This window comes from Rhinatrema bivittatum, chromosome 2, assembly GCF_901001135.1.
Source record: "Rhinatrema bivittatum chromosome 2, aRhiBiv1.1, whole genome shotgun sequence".
Classification (NCBI taxonomy): domain Eukaryota; kingdom Metazoa; phylum Chordata; class Amphibia; order Gymnophiona; family Rhinatrematidae; genus Rhinatrema; species Rhinatrema bivittatum.
Genome location: NC_042616.1, coordinates 732,466,413 through 732,490,572, shown reverse-complemented (window position 1 = coordinate 732,490,572; position 24,160 = coordinate 732,466,413). Strand labels below are relative to the sequence as shown.

General features: G+C 41.6%; 1 protein-coding gene across 3 annotated transcripts in view; it reads right to left on the bottom strand.

The window, feature by feature from the left end:
- OXR1 (oxidation resistance 1) overlaps positions 1-24,160 on the bottom strand; it is a 1,217,970-nt gene that overhangs the window by 214,928 nt on the left and 978,882 nt on the right. For all 3 annotated transcript variants that reach the window (XM_029591868.1, XM_029591869.1, XM_029591872.1), the window contains 2 exons: positions 23,271-23,439; positions 11,979-12,141 (listed from right to left, as the gene is read on the bottom strand). In XM_029591868.1, coding sequence (XP_029447728.1) covers positions 11,979-12,141; positions 23,271-23,439 — 332 coding nt within the window. The remainder of the gene's footprint in view (positions 1-11,978; positions 12,142-23,270; positions 23,440-24,160) is intronic.

Sequence of the window (24,160 nt, the reverse complement as noted above, 5' to 3'; positions counted from 1 at the left end):
AAGGTCCCAGGCTTGACCCATGTTCATAAAATTTTAATTTAGCATAATTCAGGGCTCTCTCAATTTTACCAACCTCTAAACACTGTAGTTCCCTTCTATGTTTTTCCAATTATTCTAAATTGGATAATACACAATAATGACAAAGCGAAATCAGGTTTGTAGAAGTTTGTTCAAATTAATAAAAAAAAAACTTAAAATATCACATTTACATAAGCATTCAGACCCTTTATTTATTTATTTAGGTTTTTTTATATACTGGCATTCGTGAAAAAAATCACATCATGCCGGTTTACATTCGAACAGGGTGTGCAAACACTACAAACAGTACAAAACTGAATTTAGTGCAGAGGAGTTGCAGTTACATTGAAACAGGGGTACTGGAACTGGGACAAGAGAAAATACAGTAGAAAGTTAACTCATAAATTAATAATTATTTATAGAACCGGAGTGGCTACATTCTTTGAATAGGTGGTTGTGATTCAGATGTGCTCTGGGAAGGCTTGTTTGAAAAACCAAGTTTTCAATCTTTTTCTGAAAGTTGGCAGGCAAGGCTCCTGGCGAAGGTTAGTGGGGATGGAGTTCCAGCGTGATGGTCCGGCTGTCGAGAGAGCATGTTCTCTTGCGGTTATGTGTCGTGTGAATTTCGAATTGGGTATCTGGAGGGATCCTCTGTAGGCTTCTCTGGTCGGTCTACGGGGGTTGTGTAGGCTGAGCGGGTATTGAAGGTCAAGTGCAGTAAGGTGGTGGATGGACTTATATATGATGGTAACGGATTTATAGATGATTCTGAAGTGAATAGGGAGCCAGTGGAGATGTATTAAGATAGGTGAGATGTGGTCTATTCTTCTGGTATTCGTGAGTATTCTTGCTGCTGCGTTTTGGACCATCTATAGAGGTTAGTATATGAGGATGGGAGACCTAGTAGGATAGCATTGCAGTAATCTAACTTTGCGAAGATAATTGCTCCAACAAAGTACTTTACTCAGTACTTTGTTGGAGCAATTACAGCCTCAAGTCTTCTTGGGTATGACTTTACAATCTTAGTATACCTGGATTTGAGGATTTTCTTCCAGTCTTCTCTTTAGACCCTTTCAAGCTGTCAGATTGGACGGAGAGCATTGATGCACAGCTCTTTTCAGGTCTCTCCAGAGATGTTCGATCAGGTTCAAGTCCGGGTTCTGGCTGATCTACTCAAAGACATTCAGAGACTTGTGCCGCAGCCACTTCTGCATTGTTTTGGCTGTGTGCTTAGGGTTGTCCTTTTGGAAGGTGAATTGTTGCCGCAGTCTGAGGTCCAGAGTATTCTGGAGCAGGTTTCCATCAGGGAGCTCTCTGTATTTTGTCTGTTCATTTTTCCCTCAATCCTGACTAGTCCCCCCAATTCCTGCAGCTGAAAAACATCCCCATAGTATTATATGGCCACCACCTTGCTTCACTATAGCAATGGTATTTGCTAGGTGATGAGCAGTGCTTGGTTTCCTCCAGACATGATGCTTGGCATTCAAGCCAGAGTTCAATCTTTGTTTCATCGGACCAGAGTATCTGGTTTCTCATGATCTGAGAGACCTTTAAGTGCCTTTTGGCAAACTCCAAGTGGGCTGTCCGGTGCCGTTTTCTGAGGAATGGCTTCCATCTGGCCACTCTCCATAAGGCCTGATTGGTGGAGAGCTTCAGAGACAGTTGTCCTTAATGGAAGGTTCTCTCCCCTCTCTATAGTGGAATTCTGCAGCTCTGTCAGAGTGACCATTAAGTCTTGGCCATCTCTCTGACCAAGGACTTTCTTCCCTGATTGTTCAGTTTGGGCAGGCAGCCAGCTCTAGGAAGAGTCCTGGTGATTCCAAACTTCTTTCATTTAAGAATGATCAAGGCACTGTGTACTTCAGGACCTTCAATGCTGCAGTAATTTTTTTTGTACCCTTCCCCATATCTGTGCCTTGATACAATCCTGTCCCGGAGGTCTACAAACAATTCTTTTGATTTCAGGGCTTTGATTTTGCTCTGACATGTACCATCAAGTGTAGGACCTTATACAGATTTGTACCTTTCCAAATCATGTCCAATCAATTGAATTTACCACAGATGGACTCCAGTCAAGTTGGAAAAACATCTCAAGTATGATCAATGGAAACAGTATACACCAGAGTTCAAATGAGAGTCATAGCAAAGGGTCTAAATTATTTAAATGTGATATTTCAAGTTTTTTTTTCTTTTAATTAATTTGCACAAATTTCTACAAACCTGATTTTGTAAGGTATTGTGGTTAGATTGAGGAGGGAAAAATGCATATTATCTATTTCAGATTAAGGCTGTAATGTAACAAAATGTGGAAAAGTGAAGGAGTCTGAATACTGAATCAGACAGTGTATTTGACATAATAGCACTTGCTGTAACTCTGGAGATTAAGGTGAGGGGGAGATTAAGTGTGAGGGGGAAGCATGACCCTATAGCCCTTACCAAGAGATAAGGCCATTGCGGAAAGAATAAATGATTTCTTTACTTTGGGGAGGTACTCGAACTGGAGAAGGTTTTCATGGGTAATGATTCAGATGGACTGAACCAAATCACGGTGAACTAGAAGATGTGGTAGGCCTGATTGATAAACTGAATGTTGTTAACAGCGCTGCCCGCGGGGTTCCCCGCGAGCAGGCCACTTACCCTCGCTACTTTTCTTCTCCCGACGCGGCAGGACGCCGCCTTTGGGCCTCATGCGTGGCTGGAGCCGCGGTCTTCCCTGCCCATGCGGCTCGGAGGCCGCCCGCACCTTTTTCCTTCAGTGCAGCTGGAGCCGTGGTCTCCCCCGGGGATGGGAGTGCCCCGACGTCGTCACTATCTTCGCGGCGCACAGGCCGCAGCCCCGGGCTGGACTAGCGGCAGGAGCCGCCCCCGGGGCCTCCTGCAGCGGCTGGAGCCGCCGCCAACGTTGGAGCCTGCGCTCAGGCTCAGCCCTGCCTCTGCCGATGTCCTACGCACAGAAGCTGTGCAGACCACTGGCCATGGTCCTGCACAGCCTCTGCTTCCTGCTACTAGGCGCGCGGCCGCACCTTCTCTCTATATTTAAAGGGCCAGACACAGGAAGTGCCTGGGCCCCACCTTGAGGACTATTTCCTGTGTCAGCCCTATAAAGGGCTGCTCCGTTCATTGTTACTGGCCTTGCATCGTCGTCGTGAGTCTTCGCTCTGGAGGCTCCTGCCTGCCAGAGCCTGTGTAAGGTCTTCTTCTCATCTTGTGGAGCTCCTCACCGTGATGTCGTCTTGTCTCGTCATGCTTTGCCATGCCATGTCTTGTCTCCGTGCCTGAGGTCCATGTCCAGGTATCTTCGTGATCTCCTTCGTCCTGGTGTTCCTGCCTTCCTCGATGTTCCTTCCTACGCCATGCCTCATCTCTGCTCTCGAGCCTTCTGGTACCGGTAGGCCGGGGGTCCCTCAGATGCAGTACTCCTGGGTGGACTGCCTGCCGGTGGACGGTTGTCCTGTGCTCCTGAGCCGTCAAGTCCTGATGTGTGTTCCTGTGCTGTCCCGCTCCCGTCGTGGTCCGTGACCAGTCTGCAAGGGTTTTGTAGGGCACGTAACGGACAGGGTGGTCCGCGACTCAGTCCCGCGGGTGGCCTGAGTATGGCGCCCTGAGAGACAGTGCCAATGTCCATGCCTCGTGTTGCCTCTGTGGATGTCAAGAGTCTCGGCTGGATGCCGTCCGCATCGATCCCAAGTGTCTACGTCATGGATGCCGTTGCATCAATCTTGAGTCTTCGTGCCTTGTAATGCCGTTGCATCAGTCATGTGTCTTTGTCCTTGGATGCCGTTGCTCAGCCATGTGTCTTCGTCTGGATGCCGTCGCATCAATCCACAGTCATGTCTTCATGTCAAGGCCAGTCTGCCCTCAACCTCAGGCCAGGCCTGCTGCTCCATGCTGCTCGCAGCAGGTCCGAAAGGTCCCGGAATGGTCGGAGGACCATTCACCTTCCAACATACTCGGATGTTTGGCCATGGGAGCTTGCCGGCCTGGCGGAGGGTAGACAGTCAGCCATTCGGGGCCACCGTCAACCCTTGGCTTGGCCTAGAAGGTCTGGGTCGGGCTGAGGCCCATGGGCACACTAAATCACCGTTCTCAACACTGAAGTGTAGTAAATCACCTGGACCAGATGGTACACACCCCAGAGTTCTAAAGGAACTAAAAAATGAAATTTTAGACCTTATTAGTAAAAAATTTGTAACCTATCATTAAAATCATCCATTGTACCTGAAGACTGGAGGATAGCTAATGTAACTCCAATATTTAAAAAGGGCTCCAGGGGCGATCCAGGAAACTACAGACCAGATAGCCTGACTTCAGTGCCAGGAAAAATAGTGGAAAGTGTTCTAAGACATGGTTTAATGGAACAAAATCAGCATGGCTTTACCCAAGGCAAGTCTTGCCTCACAAATCTGCTTCACTTTTTTGAAGGAGTTAATAAACATATGGATTAAGATGAACCAGTAGATGTAGTGTTCTTGGATTTTCAGAAGGCGTTTGACAGAGTTCCTCATGAGAGGCTTCTAGGAAAAGCAAAAAGTCATGGGATAGGTGGCAATGTCCTTTCATGGATTACAAACTGGCTAAAAGACAGGAAACAGAGAGTAGGATTAAATGGACAATTTTCTCAGTGGAAGGGAGTGGGCAGTGGAGTGCCTCAGGGATCTGTATTGGGAACCTTACTTTTCAATATTATTTATAAATGATCTGGAAAGCAATATGATGAGTGAGGTAATCAAATTTGCAGATGATACAAAATTGTTCAGAGTATTTAAATCACAAGTGATTGTGATTAATTGCAGGAAGACCTTGTGAGACTGGAAAATTGGGCATCAAAATGGCAGATGAAATTTAATGTGGATAAGTACAAGGATATGCATATAGGGAAAAATAATTCATGCTATAGTTACACAATGTTAGGTTCCATATTAGGTGCTACCACCCAAGAAAGATCTAGGCGTCATAGTGGATAACACATTGAAATTGTTGGTTCAGTGTGCTGCGGCAGTCAAAAAAGCAAACAGAATGTTGGGAATTATTAGAAAGGGAATGGTGAATAAAACAGAAAATGTCATAATGCCTCTGTATCGCTCCATGGTGAGACCGCACCTTGAATACAGTGTACAATTCTGGTCGCCGCATCTCAAAAAAGATATACCTGCGATGAAGAAGGTACAGAGAAGGGCAACCAAAATGATAAGGGGAATGGAACAGCTCCCCATGAGGAAAGACTAAAGAGGTTAGGACTTTTCAGCTTGGAGGATATGATAGAGGTGTTTAAAATCATGAGAGGTCTAGAACGGGTAGATGTGAATTGCTTGTTTACTCTTTCAGATAATAGAAAGAATAGGGGACACTCTATGAAGTTAGCATGTGGCACATTTAAAACTAATCGCAGAAAGTTTTTTTCACTCAACGCACAATTAAACTCTGGAATTTGTTGCCAGAGGATGTGGTTAGTGCAGTTAGAATAGCTGTCTTTAAAAAAGGATTGGATAAGTTCTTGGAGGAAACGTCCATTACCTGCTATTAGTTAAGTTGACTTAGAAAATAGCCACTACTATTACTAGCAACAGTAACATGGAATAGACTTAGTTTTCAGGTACTTGCCAGGTTCTTATGGCCTGGATTGGCCACTGTTGGAAACAGGATGCTGGGCTTGATGGACCCTTGGTCTGACCCAGTATGGCATGTTCTTATGTTCTTACCTGAAGACCAGAAAGAGTACATTTGGGACTGAAGCCACGTCCCTGGATGGGATCCAGGATGAATGAAGATGTTTGCCCCAATGGGTTCAAGCTGAGAGGGAAAGTATGTGAAGGAGTGGCCTTACTACTCTCCTTAACCTGTGAAGTACCAAGCTTCCACCTTAAAACAAAGTGAGTGAGCGCTCTGAGACGAAACTTGCTGGGGAAGAATAAGAGGCTGAGCCTAGCTGGGATCAGGCGGCCTCACATCTCTAGGAGCTGCTCATGAAGCCTCTCTGTAAAATCTTATGGTGTGAGTACACTGCTACAAGGTAAGCAGTCTACAAGATTACATGCTGAATGCTGGCATAATAAAGTGAAAATCTGTTGTGAAAGAGGTTGGAGTCAGTGTAAAGTGTTTCTCTAGCCCGAAAGTTACTCTATCCCACACTTCATCTGTGACAAAACTTTCTGTCCCCCACAGTCTAATGTATCCCTCCCCTAACTCCTCCCCCCCATCCTCCCACCCAACACCAACAAGAACTAACCACAACTACCTGAAACCCTCTAGATGGGATGACTATCGTGACTCAAGAGGTGGGCAGCTCAGGTGCTAACTCCCTACCCCACAGTAAATTCCTAACCCCAATCCAACCCCCAACTCATCCACTGCTCACCAATTCCTGCCTACATCAACCCTCTTCATAATCCAGTCGATGAAAGTCCAGTGCAACACTTTTTTTTTTTAAACACAAAAGACTTCACAGTGTAAAGTCTGATACAAAAAAAACCCCATTTACGTCATTGCTTGGGGTGGGAATACAGGAGCTAGCAGGGCCTAATGAACACACCTGAAAGGGAGGCAGGAAGAATGTCAGAACCAGAAGGGCAACATCCTGTCAGTGGGGAATTTAAACACAGCCTGATATTACTGAAGAAGAGGAGATGGAGGGGCCAGACAAGGCAGTCCGTGGACATGGAAATCAACTGAAGATACTGTACCTGAAGCCCTTCTAAGAGGATATACATTATGAGGATTGTTTTGAGAAGAGCTTGTAGAGGGCCCTTTCAGTCCAGGGCAAGGCTAGCAGTATTTTTATTCCCATTTGTTTTTTTCTGAATGTTTGTTGCTGGAATCTTTCACCTGTAAACAAGGGACAGGTTTGGCACAACTGTAGAGTGAAGGGAATAATTTGTGCCTCAACCCAAGGTCTGAATGTGGGCTGGAACTCGTGCTGAATATACGGTAACAAGAAAAGGGATTCACTGTTTATTTTTCTCTCTCTCCTTTTGGGAGATTGAGACTACTCCTATATTATAGTTTTTCTTTTCTCTGCACACCAAGCTTGCCTTTTCAGTAAGCAAGCTTGCTCCCTAGTTGTGTCCTGGGGGTTCACTAGATGGAAAACCTGCTTGGAAATCAAGGCAGTCCTGAAAGGCCCAGAAAACATGTGTAAAATCTATGGACAGATTGGCTCAGTCTGCAAGGTAGACCCCATAGGCCCTCACTGTCAGCTGGCGGAGCGACATAGGAGACTGACTAGGAGTTTCACCTATAGAAATACCTTTCCCCATTGGTTGAGCCCTTGGGTTCCAGGGGCCGGCAGGTTTTAGGCGAGCGTCTGTGGCAGTAACATAAGCATCAATCCAGGGCCTGGCTAGTATCAGAGGCAGGTAGCAAACAAGAACGATCAGTGTCTAAGCAAAGGTCAGATCCAGAAGTCAGTCTGAGAGGAGGCAAGGGGATGAGGCAAGGCTGGGCTGGTCAGGTGAGGCAGGTCTGGGCTGGAGAGACTAGGCAAGGACTAGAAACACAGGAACCAGGAACAAAGCAGCAATACACACTACACAGGCTGTGTAGAACCACCATTGCTGAGGCAAAGTGGAGGCATCAGAGAGGCCCTTATAAAGGGCTCAAGGTAGTGAGGTCATCAAAGGATGCTGCAGCCTGTTCCTGTAAGCCGCCAAACATAACCTGGCAGAGACCAGGTACTCTCATTTTAAACCACAACTTTGGGGACTAAGAGGAATACCTATTGCAGTGGAGAATTGTCAGTAGAAGCCTGAACTGTATTTGGAGTGCTACTGAACCCAGCCGAGGAAGTCCAACAATCTGAAGAGAAATCTTGAAAATTCATAATCTTGTTACCTTGATAAAACATTTCCTTCAACTCCCTTGCAGCATTAAAGACTCTACTTTTATCACTAAAGTTGTTTAACTCTCTAATTACTGCATGAGGCCTCCCTCCTGGTGATGGGTCCTTTATTACAATCAAGATGCCTGGCAATCGTTTTGAAATAAATGTGACTGTGTCAGAGTCCTCAGATTTTCAGTGACTTCAAGGACCTAATGTTGCATCTACACGACCTGTTCTCAAAGTCATCGATATCGAGAACCGTCCATAATACCTGTTGAGCTTCTCAATTCTGATACTGACAGAAACACTGACATTTCTAGGTCAGCCATTTTAGTTTCTTGCTTCTCCAATTTTGAAGAATTTTCTTTACCCAGTTTGACTAAGTCAGTGACCTTCTTTACAATTATTCCCTTGTGGGAATCCACTCCAGATTATTTTTAGGGAAGTGTTCAATAATTCCTGGATAAAGGCCTCTTGGTTTCTGGTCCTGTGAGGCACATCTTAGTTTCATCATCAGAAGCAGAGTCTTCCGTGCTGGCAGGCCATTCTGAGATTGGAGTTATACTGGTTTTACTCTTCTTGGAAGCCTGATCCACCCACAGCTCCAGTATAGATCTTCTGCTGGAGTCTTTAGCATGATATATTTTAAAAGATGTAGGTCTGAGTCAGAGGTGGATGAAATAATCTATGCAAGACTAGTGGGAGCTAGATCAGGTCACAGCCACCTGGCTCAAAGAATAACCGGAAGTCGTAGTATATTATTTAATCTGAGATTCATAAACCAGTTGCATCCTGTTCACATAATGCCTGAGCATTGCGCTGAGAAGATCACATGAGTACTGAGGAAGTCTTCATCATCTGAGTAATATCTCTGAATTATACAGCTTACTCATGTTTTGCTTTTTACATGATAAATAACTCTCGCAAAATGATTTGGACTACCGCTTGACCTACATGTTTTTCCATATGCTAGACATTGTTTTCTTTCTTGCTTATGTAATTGCCACAATACCTACATGCTGCAGATTTGTTGCAATTGGGTTACCCTGTTGTCGTTTATTTCGGTAGGCATGTATGCTTCACTGATGCTTATATGTTGCATTAATGCTGTCAGCCTGCCAGTCCTGTTCAATAGTTCTCATTTGCAAGTCAGTAAACTCCTCAGTGCAACACATTTCATAGTTGTATTCAAATGTAAGTCTTATTCTCTCAGAAGATGGTGACGTGAACTCATTCGTTGTGCCAAGGATTATATTATCTCAAATCAGTTTATCATTCAATGGGTCATACTCATATGTTGCTGTTTTCTCTCTCAAATGTGTGATAAAGTTGTCAGTGGATTCACCCTCTTCTTTTTTGCAGCAGCCGAATATGTATCTTTCATATACAGTACTATTATTTTTCCAGGTCTGAAACAGGCTTCCAAAGCATTAAGGATGGCATTTGTATCTTCTCTCTGTTCCTTTGTATGGCTCAAGATGTGCATAAAAATATTCAAAACCCACTGCTCTCCTCAATTTAGCTGCCTGCACTTCAGTTAACTTTGCATTTAAGCCTGTGACTAGAGAATAGTATTCAAATTCTGCCCTGAAATTTTCCCAGTTGCTAAAATCATCACTAACCTTCATGCCATCAGGGAGGCAGAATACTAGTGGTTGCAGCCATGATGCAGAAATATTCTCTTACTTCAGCATCCATAGGAGAACACATGCAAATCTAAGCCAATCAATATCACTGCAAGTCTTTCCTTCTGTTCACAGTTCTTGAGCCCACTGCACTCTAGAAACTCTCTACTTTAGATGTAGGGAAGCAATGCAGGTTCAAATACATCTGACACCATGTTTCACATGTAGAAACAGAAACAACTGAAAGATGCTAGTGAATAGGTACCATTTGTATTGTATTACCCAGCAAGCAATACACAAGTTTAAATTAAGAGACAAGAAGTAGAAAACTGTGAAATAACCAGATACAAGGTGGCATCAATCTATACATTAACATCTGTAAAAAGTACTACCTCTAATCATGCGCTATGTTAACCACCTCTCATCCTTTCAGTAAAAAAGTACTTCCTCACATTTCTTCCTGCCATCTTCATACCATAAAACTTTGTCACCAAGAATCTGTTTCTATGGAAAATACTATCTTTGTACACTAATATTCTGTGGGCTTCAGTATGCTATCCAATCTCTCGTTTCCCCTAGAGAACACATTTTAAATTCTTTAAACTTCTGTGTAAGGCTTGTGTTGCAGGCCCTGCACCATTCTGGGGGCTCTTCTTTGAATTGCTTCTAAATAAAAACATACAACCTAATTTTGCAGAAGTTAGTATAGCAATGTTAAATAATAACTTAGATTGTGAACTTTGGCAATGACTTGTGTATATATTTTTATACAAAGAAGCCTAATTAAAATAAAATATCAGACTGTGATGAATGCATTCAATAAAAGCAAAGCCCTGAATAAGCTCTCATGAATGAGTGAGGTTCCTCACATATACAAATATAATGCCAGACCAAGGCCCTAAACATATCTAGTACATCTCTATATTACTGCACACTAAAAGATACGTAGTTTAAATGTTATCAAATACTTTACAATATTTATTCCATGGTATTTTGTAAAATATAATTTGTTTCAAATGAAAAGACAGGTTTGTAATAACTTTCTTTCTGTACGCAGACGACATTCAGTTCATCATCCCTATCACCAACTCAATAGAAGACGCTCTCCACACTGCTGCCAAACACCTAACCACAATTAGTAACATGCTCAACAAGTTAAAATTATGCCTAAACATGAATAAAACTGAATGTATCCTCATTGGAAGAAACGTCTCAGACCAAACCATCTCCCTCAACTCTCTTCTAATCAACAACATCTCCATACCTCTAAAAAGCTTAACAAAGGACCTCGGCGTATGGATCGACAAAGATCTTAACCTAAAAACAAACATAGCAACCAAAACCAAGGAAGGTTTCTATAAACTTCATGTACTAAAACACCTAAAACCGCTCCTCCACCATCAGGGATTTCGAACAGTACTACAATCCCTGATCTTCAGCAGCCTAGACTATTGCAACTCAATGTTACTAGGTCTCCCCAAATCCACCATAAAACCACTACAGTTACTGCAAAATGCCGCTGCTAGAGTACTGACCGGAAATAAAAAATCGGATCACATCACCCCAGTATTAAAAAGTCTACACTGGCTACCAATCATTCAGAGAATAGAATACAAAACCCTGACGATCATCCACGACGCAGTACACAATACAGATAACTCCGCAGTCAGTAAAATGTTCCACCCCCACAAACCTCAACGGAACACCAGAACTTCTGACAAATACTTCTCGAAATACCCACATATCCCATGGCAAAGCTTACGAACACCAGAAATAGAGCTCTCTCCATAGCTGGGCCAAAACTCTGGAATGCCCTACCATGCTACCTCACCAATATCATCGATAATAAATCATTCAAAAAAGAACTGAAAACCTGGATCTTCAGCCAGACTTTCAATGATGATTTAAGCAAATTACAATTGTGATGCCTTAAGCCTCCACCTCCTTCTCCCCTCTTCTCTTTTCCGCAGATATTTACCCCCTCCTCCTCCCACTGCCTCCCCCTCTATCCCCCCACCCCTACCTCCCACCCATTCCCCCCCTTCTTTCCTTCATTTCCCACTCATACTTTCTTGTATTTAGAGCATGAGTTTGTATATACCTTCCTCGTTTTTCGTTTCTATATTCATTTTCGTTATTTGGCTTAAAATATTTTAGTTATTTCCTGTTACAACCTGCTCCATGACCTGTTATATGCATATACTTTTGTTTCACTACTTGTTCTATGTATCATTGTTTCGTTTCAATGTAAACCGGGGTGAAGGCATGCGCTAAACCTCGGTATATAAAAGCTTCAAATAAATAAATAAATAATAGATAAAATGCTGATGGTCAGAGATTAGAAAAGCATCAGGATGGCAAAAAAAGGTAAAGAGAGTGCTAAAATGAAGATAAAACAATTATGAACAAACACAATACATAACTAAATTTTCCCTTCATTTTCCATAGCTATTTTTAAATTACCAAGAATTCAAAATGCTGGCACATGAAACAAGAATCATTTGGTAATGTTTTCTTACCTCCCATACTTTGAATGCACCTTCATTAGTAGAATCTTCATCCACTTCAGGTTCCTCATTTTTTTTCACCACTACAAACCCAGGCTCCCTAGTAGATTCCCCAGCATCTTCTGTGTATACCTCTGGACTCCACTGAATAAAGAAGGCATATAAGTGACTTGTCCTAGAAAAGCAAGTATTGACACAATGAATGGAGACAAAATCCTGATCACCTAACATCTATACTATACTACTAACAGGCTGACAATGTTAAACAGGGATTAACTCCACATAAAACTGTTGCAGAGAAGATACCTACTTGTTTACACAAGGATTCACTAGTAGAGAAGAAACTATCTGTAATTTGTATATTAGGCAACCTAAGATAAAATAGAAATCTGAATCTCACTACAAATATTTTAAAGAACAGTCATGACAAAACTGTACAATAAAATGAAAAGCTATTTTCCAAATTTCATCCAGCACTAATTTACAACTCAACTAAAATGGAAACTGTTCATCCAGTCTGCCCAGAAGGTATTTAGGGTTGTAAATGCCACTCCATGCAGGTTAACCCCAAGCACAAATGTTACACTAAACAATAGTACAGGTTACCCTATTACTTCATTTCCATTCTCTAGCCATTAAGGATGCTCTGTGTTTATTCCATGCTTTTTTAAAATTCTGATACCATTTTTGTCTTCAACAGCTCTTCCAGGAGGGCATTCCATGCATCACTATCCCTCTCTTTGAAGAAATATTTCCTGCGTTGTTTCTGAGTCTAACCCTTTGGAGTATCATATCAGGACCCCTAGCTCTACAGCTGTCTTTCCATTGGAAATGGTTTGAGCCTTGTGAATTATTAATACTTTTAAATATGTAGAAGTGTATATCATATCCCCTCTCATTTCACTTCTCTAGAATATACATATTTAGGTCCTCAAGTCTCATCTCATATTTTCAGTGCAGCTTTCACATGATTTTGGTTGCCTATTTCTGGACCTCATATCCGGTCTCTATCCCTTTTGAGATAGAGTCTCCAGAACTGAACACAGTACTCCAGATGAGGTCTCACCAGTGAACTGTGAAGGGCATTATCACCTCCTTTTTCATGCTGGTTATGGTTTTTTTTTCTATGCAGTTCAGCAACCCTCTGGCCTTAGCAAAAATCTTATCACTGTCATAGTCAGGCAGGCTAGGATCGTGGATTACTCCTTTAGGAGCAACACAGGACTGGAGATGGCCTTCTGCCTGGACCAACCACCTCTTCCGCAGGTTGAGCCCTTTGCTTCTGGTGGCCAGGAAGACTCAGCTGAATACAGGCAGGGTTGGAGACATGGGCTGGAACCAAAGGTGGTGCTAAGGCTGGTACTGGAGGCAGGCAAAAGATGGGTACAGCAGAGCTGGAGGCATGGGTTGGAACCAAGGACCAGGCTAAGGTTGGAGACAAGGCCAGCACTGAAGATAGGCAAGAGCTGGATATAGGCAGGGTTGGAGCCAAGGCTTGAACCAAAGGAAAGGCCTGGGCTGGAGACAGGGACTGGACAGGACAGAAAAGGACACGGCCTGGACAGGAACAAGCAAATAAGAAGGCCTGAACAGGCCACAAAGCTGGGCTAGGTGAATCTAGAAGCCTCAAAGGCTGCAAGATGGAACTGGAAGGCCCAAGAAACAGGGAAGCCTGAAAGGTCACAGAGCAAGGCAGGTAGGCTGAGAAGGCCACAGAGCAAGTTAGCCCCCATGCTTATTTGTTTTCCCAGATTGTAAAATTCAATGTCCTTGATGGTTGCTGTCTGAATCTAATTCTCTTATTCCTCTTTTCTCCCTGCCGTTAAAGCAGAGAACAATAATGGACTTGCATCAACAGTATGAAGGCTTATTGGTTAAAGGTAGTAACCGTTACACCAGCAAGTTACTCCCATACATTATTTTCTTCATTTCCATCCTCTAATCTTTATGAATCAACAGTGTTTATCCCATGCTCCTTTGAAATCTTTCACCATCTTTGTCTTCACCATCATCTCCGGAAGGGCATTCCAAGCACCCTCCACTCTCTCTGTGAAGACATTTTCTGACATTGGTTCTAAGTCATCCTCCCTGGAGTTTCATTACGTGACCTCTAGTTCTACTGATCTTTCCAACAGAAAAGGTTTGTCAATTATGCATCATTAAAAGCTTTCAGGTATCTGAAGGTCTGTATCATATCCCCCCTGTTCCTCCTCTCCTCCAGGTATACATATTTAGGTCTTTCAATCTCTCTTCAATGTTAGGTTCCATATTAGGTGCTACCATCCAAGAAAGATCTAGGCGTCATAGTCGGTTCAGTGTGCTGCGGCAGTCAAAAAAGCAAACAGAATGTTGGGAATTATTAGAAAGGGAATGGTGAATAAAACGGAAAATGTCATAATGCCTCTGTATCGCTCCATGGTGAGACCACACCTTGAATACTGTGTACAATTCTGGTCACCACATCTCAAAAAAGATATAATTGCGATGGAGAAGGTTCAGAGAAGGGCTCCCAAAATGATAAGGGGAATGGAACAGCTCCCCTATGAGGAAAGACTAAAGAGCTTAGGACTTTTCAGCTTGGAGAAGAGACGGCTGAGGGGGGATATGATAGAGATGTTTAAAATTATGAGAGGTCTAGAACGGGTAGATATGAATCGGTTATTTACTCTTTCGGATAGTAGAAAGACTAGGGGGCACTCCATGAAGTTAGCATGGGGCACATTTAAAACTAATCGGAGAAAGTTCTTTTTTCTCAACGCACAATTACACTCTGGAATTTGTTGCTAGAGGATGTGGTTAGTGCAGTTAGTATAGCTGTGTTTAAAAAAGGATTGGATAAGTTCTTGGAAGAGAAGTCCATTACCTGCTATTAAGTTCACTTAGAGAATAGCCACTGCCATTAGCATTGGTAACATGGAATAGACTTAGTTTTTGGGTACTTGCCAGGTTCTTATGGCCTGGATTGGCCACTGTTGGAAATAGGATGCTGGGCTTGATGGACCCTTGGTCTGACCCAGTATGGCATTTTCTTATGTTATGTTCTTATGCTCTTATCATAAAGGTTGCTGGATTGAGAGCATAGGAATCTGAAATACTGCATATAATCACAAGAGGAACAGCAACCACCAATAAAGTGAAAAGTTCCCCCTATCTGCCTGCAAATGTGCTTCGCGAGGAGTGAGTGCACAATTTAGTTTCCAGACTTAATACAGTAACAAGCCCCAATTAACCTATCTAGTCTTCCCAATTGGAATTCTTCCACTTTGGGTAAATGACCTTATAAATCCCCATATACAACTTATACCAGCTCCATCTTTCCACCACTATTTTTTCTTTTATTTGACCTCTCAATCTTTTACCCAACTCTGCCCTCTATATTTGCCCCAAGCATGCCTATAATCCGTCAGAAGTGATGGCCTCTACCACTTTGGCAGCTACGCGATTTCTGTCCTTGACATCCTTAACTGATTCTTATAAAACTAATACTTAATCCAACACACAGGTCCCCTTCCATGTCCTATCACCAAGTTTTGTAATCATCCCCCAGAGCCACCAAAATGAGTGAGGCTAAAAAAAAAAAAAAAAAAAAGTCAGTCTCCCAGTTCAGGTTTTAACCATGCCATCCTGGAAGCCTGATACAGTCATACCACTGATGTTTATATGTGTAACTGCCACTCTACACAGCAACAAGGATGTCAGTTAATGCCAACTAAGGAAGATGATTTTTCAGTGCTGTAGGCACTGAGAACTGGATTAAAGATCTCCAAATTTTACATAAACCATCTAACAGTTTTTAAATAGCAAAGTCTATTAGTAAGTACATATATGAGTTGGAACTGAACTGTTGATATAGAAGTGAAAGACTTGTGATCCTTTGTCAATCCACTGAACCACTCAGTCTCCAAGTTTTTAAAAAAGTATATAAAACATCAATACTAGCATAGGTAGCCACCGCATAGCAGACGTGTTCTTAAGCAGCTCCAGAAGAATTATTCTTTTTCTTCTTTGAAATTTTACCTGAACACTTTCTGAGATGGGGAAACGGAAAGGAGCTATTAGGCAAGACAAGACAGCTGAATCATCGGTTGCCCTATGCCAGACAATTATGCTGAAACATGTATCTTCCAGAGTTTCAGCAGTCGATGCCAGCTTGGCTGGACTTGGGGATGCCAGCCTGTCGGCGGCAGAAGTTTGTTAGCCTCAATCACCATTCCACACCGCATCTTCCTGTTAGTGCCGCCACTCTTGATGATGCTTCTGCTGAAGTGATTGAGACTTTGGATGGCTCCATTTCATCTATTGGCTCTGCTTCTCCTATTTAGGTGATACTGATTCAGAGCCAGAACGTAGCAGGAGTGTCGCGAGAGCCTTGGGACACGTAGGTTGGTGCATAGGGGTTAGTACCACACCTTGACTCGCCAGCTGGGTCAACTGCAATAAGTCTGAAGAATCCTGTTTCATTTACTGAGGCTCCATCTTTGGCTCTTCATGATTCTGCTACTTTTACCAAACCTGCAGTTATTACCCTGGATAGTCTTTGGACTGTTATGATAGCAGTTAACAAGTTTGTTACCTCTTTAGTCTCTGACTACTGATTTGCAGAACAATTTTCAATCTCATGAGCTCCGACTTAGTTCTTTGGAGAAGAATGTGTCTGATGGAGAAACATCTTTAGTGAAGGTTCAAGATGTTCAGGTCAATATCAAGGACTTGTCTTCTACATCTCGTAGAACTAAGATTGTGGAGAACTCTCTCAGATCTTTGAATCTGAGAATACTCAATTTTCCTCAGATTCCTCTCAGTACACCTGATCTTTTTACTTCTTATTTGAAAGAAGCTTTGTTAATCCCAGAGAATGCACTTCCCCCTATGGAGAAGATCTTTTTCTTTCCTGCTCCTAGAAGATCAGCAGACAATGCTTTGATGGAAGTTCCTACTAACTTAACGGATTTCCTGGAAAACTGATGAAGTAAATGCAGTCAGTCGTGCTACCTTGGTGACTTTTGTCTTTATGCAAGACCGTAATATCTTTTGTCTAAATTTTCTTAACAAGGACACTTTGTTTAGAGGTCAAAAGATGTGGATGTTTCCTGATATATCCAGAGCAACACAAGAATGAAGAAAGAAATTCTTAGCCATGAAAGCTGCAGTTCTTTCTTTAGCAGTCACATGTATTATACCTTATCCCTATAAATATGTGATAACTTGATTTTTCAAGATTTGTTTTCTTTGATCCGAGCCAGCTGAAGATATTTTTGGATGCCAGATGAGGAGTTGTGGTTTCTTCCTCTGTGGATATTTCTTGATTGGGTAGAGTTCTGCTAAGTAGCCTTCTTTCTTTTACTATGGCAATATGATTTGTGTCATAGCCATTCCAAATGTTTTTTTTTCCTGTTCCCACATTCTTTATTGGGGTCTAATTGTAGCAATATATTGATATATTTTATTTAAATTATTTTCCTATTGATATACAGATTATTATATATATTGTGCATTTTTCTTTATCAAATATTTTGGTATATTTGATTTTAAAATTATAATAAAGAGTTTAAAAATATATATATACAAAACAAGCTGCTTAAGGTAAAATTTTCTGTTTTCAGTTATAAAGAGGAAATTTTGAACAAAGAATTACAGATCTGCAGGCCCTAATGGTACGGGAAGACTTGGATACTGTTGCTTACAGAGACATTGTTCAGAGAGTCTCATAAATGGGGAGAAGCAGCTCTTTATGTCAAAAATATTGGAGCAATTGAAATGCAGGGGGCATGGGGAAGAAGCACTACAAACTGTCAAAAAAATAACACTTCCATTTATACTGGTGTGGTCCACAGGCCTCCACATTAGAAAAAAAAAAAGAACTGGAAAGAGATCTGGCTGCAGACATCCAAAAGGTGAGAAGGGAAAAATATAGTTTTTTGGAAATTTTAATCTGCTTGATGTGGATTGGAGTATCCCTGCTACAGAATCTGCAAGAAGTAGAAAGAAAGGGCTCTGCTCAAACAAATGGTGATAGAACCAACAAGGGGAGCAATGATACTACACCTGGTACTCACAAATGAACATAAGAAGTTCCCATACTGGGTCAAACAGAGGATCCATCAAGCCCAGAATCCTGTTTCCAACAGTGGCCAATCTATGTTACAAGTTCCTGGCAAGTGTACAAACATTAAATAGATCCCATGCTAATAATGTCAGTAATAAGCAGTGGCTATCTCCTAAGTCAACTTGATTAATAACAGTTTATGGACTTTTCCTCCAGGAGCTTGTCCAAAACCTTTTTTTCAACCCATTTATATTAACTGCCTTAAATACATCCTCCAGCAATGAATTCCAGAGCTTAATTGTGCATTAATGAAAAATAATTTTCTCTGATTTGTTTTAAATGTGCTTCTTGCTACCTTTCCAGTTAGGAGCCAGCTGGGCACCAATGATGGTGGTTCGATACAACAACCAAGAGGGAGGGACGTCACAAAAAGATCAAAGTACTTGGTAAAATGGCAAAGTATCTTGAGAAGGAGTTGGGTAAAGTGGGACTGAGGAACAAATTAAAAGGAGCTATAACAAAGGTAAGAAACCTTTATGTGAAAAGTTAATAAAAGTAAGAAAACAAACAGATATGGTTCTCCAAAGAGGTAGTTCAGAAAAAGGCAAGAATATCAGCACTCAAAAAGAATAAAGGAGCTCAAAACACAGGGAAGAACACCTGGTGAAACAAAAGGAAACAAGGAAAGAAATCAGGATAATGAAAGTTTAATTGGAAGAAAAGATCACCAAAGAGGTAAAACATGGTGACAAAGCATTTTTCAGATATATCAGAGAAAGGAAGAAGGCCAATGGTGGCACTGTAAAACTGAAAGGAGTCAAGGAGCAATATGTGGAGAAAGCTGAAGAAATAGCAGAAATATTAAACACATACTTCAGTTTGGGTTCCACTAAGGAAGGCACTGGAAAAGGACCATTGCCAGTTGACAGTACGGAGAAGAGTGAGGTCAATCGATGCCTATTTAGATCTAGCAAAACTGAAAGTGGACAAGACCATGGGTCAGATGAGATACATCCCAGGATACTAAAGTAGCTCCAAGAAAATAAGGCCGAAGGACCTTTCAACAGATTGTTGGAGACCAGAGTAAAACTGCAGGATTGGAGAAGGGTGATTGTGGTCCTCCTTCACAAAAATGATAGCTGGGAGGAGGCTGGAAACTACAGGCTGCTTAGCCTTATTTCAGTGGCGGGAAAATTAATGAAGAGACTGCTAAATGGAAGGATAATGAATTATCTTCAATCCAATGATTTACAGGATTTGAGGCAACATAGTTTTACCAATAGATGGTTCTGTAAAACAAAATTGATAGATTTTTTTGATTGGGTGACTACAGAATTTGATCAAAGAAGAAAACTTGATGTAGCTTACTTTGATTTCTGCAAGGCTTTTGATATGGTTCCTCATAGGAGGCTCATGAATAAAATAGGGAGCCTGGGAAAGAGGCCCAAGATGGTGGAATTGATTACAAATTGGCTGGCTGACACATCAGCAAGCAGTGGAAAATGGAACCTATGCTGAACAAAGAAGAGTGATAAAGGAATGGTTCTGGCAATGAATCTGTTCAATATCTGGGTGAGCAATATTGCAGAAGGATTAGAACAGTGGTTCCCAACCCTGTCCTGGGGACCCCCAGCCAGTCGGGGTTTCAGGAAATCCACAATGATTATGCAGGTCAGGGTTGGGAACCACTGGATTAGAAGGTAAAGTTTGTCTTTTTGGGGATGATACAAAGAACTGGTACTGCAACAGAGTAGACATACCTGTAGGAGTAGAAAGAATGAGATATAACCTGGGAATGCTTGAGGGGTGGCTGAAGATTTGGCTGATGGAATTCAATGCAAAGAAGTGCAATCATGCATTTGGTGTATGGAAATCCAAAGATCTTGAACATGATGAAAGGTAAATGACTGATGTTCACAGATTTGGAGAAAGAGCTTGGATAGATATTATTTGATGATCTGAAAGTAGTGAAACAATGTGACAAGGTGGTGGCTAAGGACAGAGGGATGCTGGGTCTCAGAGGCATAACTTGCAGGAAAAAAGGAGATTACAATGCCCCTGTACAGGTCCTTGGTGAGGCCCTATCTGGAGTAGTGTATTCAATTCTGGAGTTCCATCTCAAAAAAGGATAAGGACAGAAAGGCAGCAGCCCAGAGAAAGGCAACTAAAATGGTGTGGAGGCTGTACAGAAAGACTTATGAGATGAAACTAAAGGACGTAAATATGTATATCCCGGAGGAGAGGAGAAACAGCAGAGATATGTACAAAGTTTCAAATTCCTGAAAGGAATTAATGATGCACAAAAACATATCTTTTCTGATGGAAAGGAAGTTGCAAAACTATGGGTCACCATATGAAACTCCAAGGGGGAAAGACTTGAACACTGCCAGGAAACATTTCTGCATAGAAAGGGTGGTGAATGCATGGAACATGCTCCTGAAAGAGGCAGTGAAGATAAAAACGGTATTCACAAGGGCATGGGACAAATACAGTGGATGCCTATTGGCTAGAGAATAGAAATGAAGAAATGAGGTAACTTCTGTTACACCTAAAATTTACATTTGTTTGCAGGCAACCTGCAAGGAGCATCAGTTACTAGCCTTAAGAGAAGGCTCGGGGGTAACCTACATATAGCTAAAGTTGCTACACTAAAAAATAAAACTTGTTAGGCAGACAAGTTAGACCATTTTGGTCTTTATCTGCCATCATATACTAAATTTCTGTGTAACTCCTGATACTTATAACAATTAAGTTTTTTCATTAATGGAGCATTATGAGAAATACAGGAACCTGCTAATGAAGATATATAGAAACATACAGAACCATGACAGAAGAAAAAGACTGTATGGCCCATCTGTCCAATTAGTTTGGCATTTTAATTCTCATCACTTCCTTAGAGATCCCCTGTATTTATCCCATGCTTTTTTGAATTCAGATAGGGGGTCATTTTCAAAGGAGTTACGCATGTAAATGTGACATACTATCGTAGCAATTTTCAAAAGCTATTTACTCGAGTAAAGTGCACTTACTTGAGTAAATCCTATGGACAATTCAATGGCATATATTGTAGCAATTTTGAAAAGCCCACTTACTTGAGTAAAGTGTATTTACTCGAGCAAAAACCAGTTTTGCTCGAGTAAATGCTTTTTAAAATCTACCCCATACTGTTTTTGTCTCCACCATTTCCAATGGGAGGTTGTTCCATACATCCACCACCTTCTCTATAAAGAATAAAAAAAGGCTCTCTTACTATGCAAGGAAACCTTTGAGATGTTTGAGTGTGCCATATCTCCCTTATCTCACCTTTCCTCTAGAGTATACATGTTTAGATTTTTAAGTCTATCTGCATATGCTTTAGAATGAAGATCACTGACCATTTTAGTAGCCACCCTCTGGTCTTACTCCATTCTGTTTATAGCCTTTTGAAGATGTGGTCTCCAGAACTATACACAGTATTCCAAATCAGGTCTCACCAGGGACTTATGTAGGAGCAATAAAACCTCCCTTTTTCTTCTGTCCATTCCTTTTTCCATGCAGCCAAGCATCTTTATGGTTTTCACTGTTACTTTATCTACCTGTTTGGCTGCCTTAAGATAATCAGATACAATTACCCTTAGATTCTGCACTTCCTTCATGCTTGGAAGAATTTCACCTCTAATACTGTACTTTCCCTTGGGTTTTCACATCCTAAATGTATTACCCTGCATTTTTTAAACATTGAATCTTAGCTGCCAGACCTAAGACCATTCCGCGAACCTCACTAGATCCCTCCTCATGTTTCCATACCTTCCTGGCTGTCCATCCTGTTACAGATTTTGGTATCATTGGCAGACAAACTTTTCCAGACAATCTTTCTATTATGTCACTCACAAAAATGTTGAAAAGAACCTGTCCAAGGACCAATCCCTAAGGCACACCACTAGTAACATCCCCCTCCTCAGAGAAAACTCATTTACCGGTACTACCCCTTGTCACCTCCCACTAAACCAGTTGCTAACCCAGTCAGTCAACTCTAGGATCCATACCAAGGGCACACTATTTATAAAAGTCTTCTGTGCGGAACCATGTCAAAGGCCTTGCTGAAATCCAAGTACACTATTGTCTAGCGCTCTCCCTTGATCCAACTCTCTGGTCACCCGATCAAAGAAGTTGATCAGATTAGTCTGAAAGATTTTGCTCAGGTAAAACCATGCTGACTCAGATCTTGCAATCCATTGGATTCCAAAAATTGCACTATCCTCTGTTTTAACAGCAATTCCATTAGTTTACACACCACAGAGGTCAGACTAACTGGCCTGTAGCTCCCAACTTCCTCCTTACTTCCACTTTTATGAATAGGAACCACATCCGTTCTTTTCCAGTCCTCCAGAACTGCTCCAGACTCTAAAGAAGCATCGATAAGATCAGACAGCAGAGCTGCCAGGACATCTCTAAGTTCCCTAAGTATCCTTGGATGTATCCCATCTGGCCCTATCGCTTATCTACTTTAAGTTTAGTTAACTCCTCACGAGCACACTACTCTGAAAACTGACTGAGGTTTACCTCACTTTCCAATCTTGTGTTTGTTTTATGTGGTCCTGCTCCAGGCCCCTCCATAGTGAACACCGAACAGAAATATGTTAAGCAATTTTGCTTTTGTCTCATTAGTCTCTACATATTAATCCCCTTCACCTTCTTAATCTCACAATGCCACTTTTACACTTCCTTCTATCGCTAACATGACTAAAAAATGTCTCCCCATTTTATCATATTTGCTTTTATCTTCTATTTGAATTTTTGTTTTCCTGACTACTTTACCAGATTCTCTTAATTTTTCCAGATATTGCCACCTATCTTACTCTTTCTGAACTCTTTAGTTTATGAATGCTAACCTTTTCTGCTACTGCTTTAATAAACCATATAGCCTCTTTTTCCTTAGTTGCCTATCTCCTTTTAGTTTTGCCCACAGACCTTCTACTTCCCCTAGATTTTTCCATCCTGCTAACGACTCCTTGAAGTACTCCCCCATTTTAAAAAAAGTTAGTTTTTCTAAGGCAAGGACCCTTGCCTTAGAAAAAACCTTCATCTCTTGCATCCTAATATTGAACCACACCATCCGGTGGTCACTGGCTCCTAGATGACCATTCACTACAACATCAGAAATACTGTCCCCTTTGGTAAACACCAGGTTTAGTATCACCTTATCCCATGTGAGTTCCATTACCAATTTACAAGATAATTGTTCAAAATGTCATAAAAGGAAATTGATCCCTTCTTACCTTTCATGAGGAACAGCAAACCAGTATTCATGTTTTTTATCTCTCTGTGCATACTGCTGCATAGATGCACTTGCTTGGGAGACAAATGTTTTTTTCATTGGTTTTCCAACTCTGAGGCACAAAAACTTGTGAGATCTATGTCTCCTCTTCTCCTTTGTTAATACAGAGCCTATATTTGTCAAAATAGACAAAATATTACATAAAAGTGATTACTATATTTTTACATAACTTGAACTGAGAATGTATGCAGCACTCTAAGATAAACAGTAGGTCAAAATAGGCATAAACTATGAGGAACAGAAGCAATATATGTATAGACTTAAGGGCCCTGACTCAAACAGCTCACAGTCTACATGGATAAAAACGATTGCAATGTACAAAAGAGACTGGGCAGGGATGTGGCTGAGGGAGCAGCATGATGACAAACCACTGTAAAAAGGGCAAGAATTGTAGAAAACATAGCAATTTGATATGTATCAAAAGGGTCCAATCTTGTGGGGTTGAATGGAAAACCTATCTAGATACGTGCATCTTCAGACAAGATCTATAGTCGAAGAAGTATATTGAAATCAGATATAACAAGGGCCTACAATCTCCTGTGATTCCATGGCATGGACTGCAAAATCTACCTTTTCTCGTGGAAGAACCAGGACCCTGCCGGCAATGTATTCTAGTACCTCCCTTCTCCTCACACTGATCTGGCAGCAGGAAAAGGGGAAGAGTTGTGGCAGCACATCAGAATGCTTCCTCCTATTTTGCCACCTTGGCTCAACTGCAGCTTTCAACTGCATAATTGTGTTCAGCTAGCAGTTTGAAAGCTGCAGTCAAGAAAGGAGGAACCGGCCCAATGTGTTGCTGCTGCTCTTCTCCTCTTTGTGCTGCTAAATAAT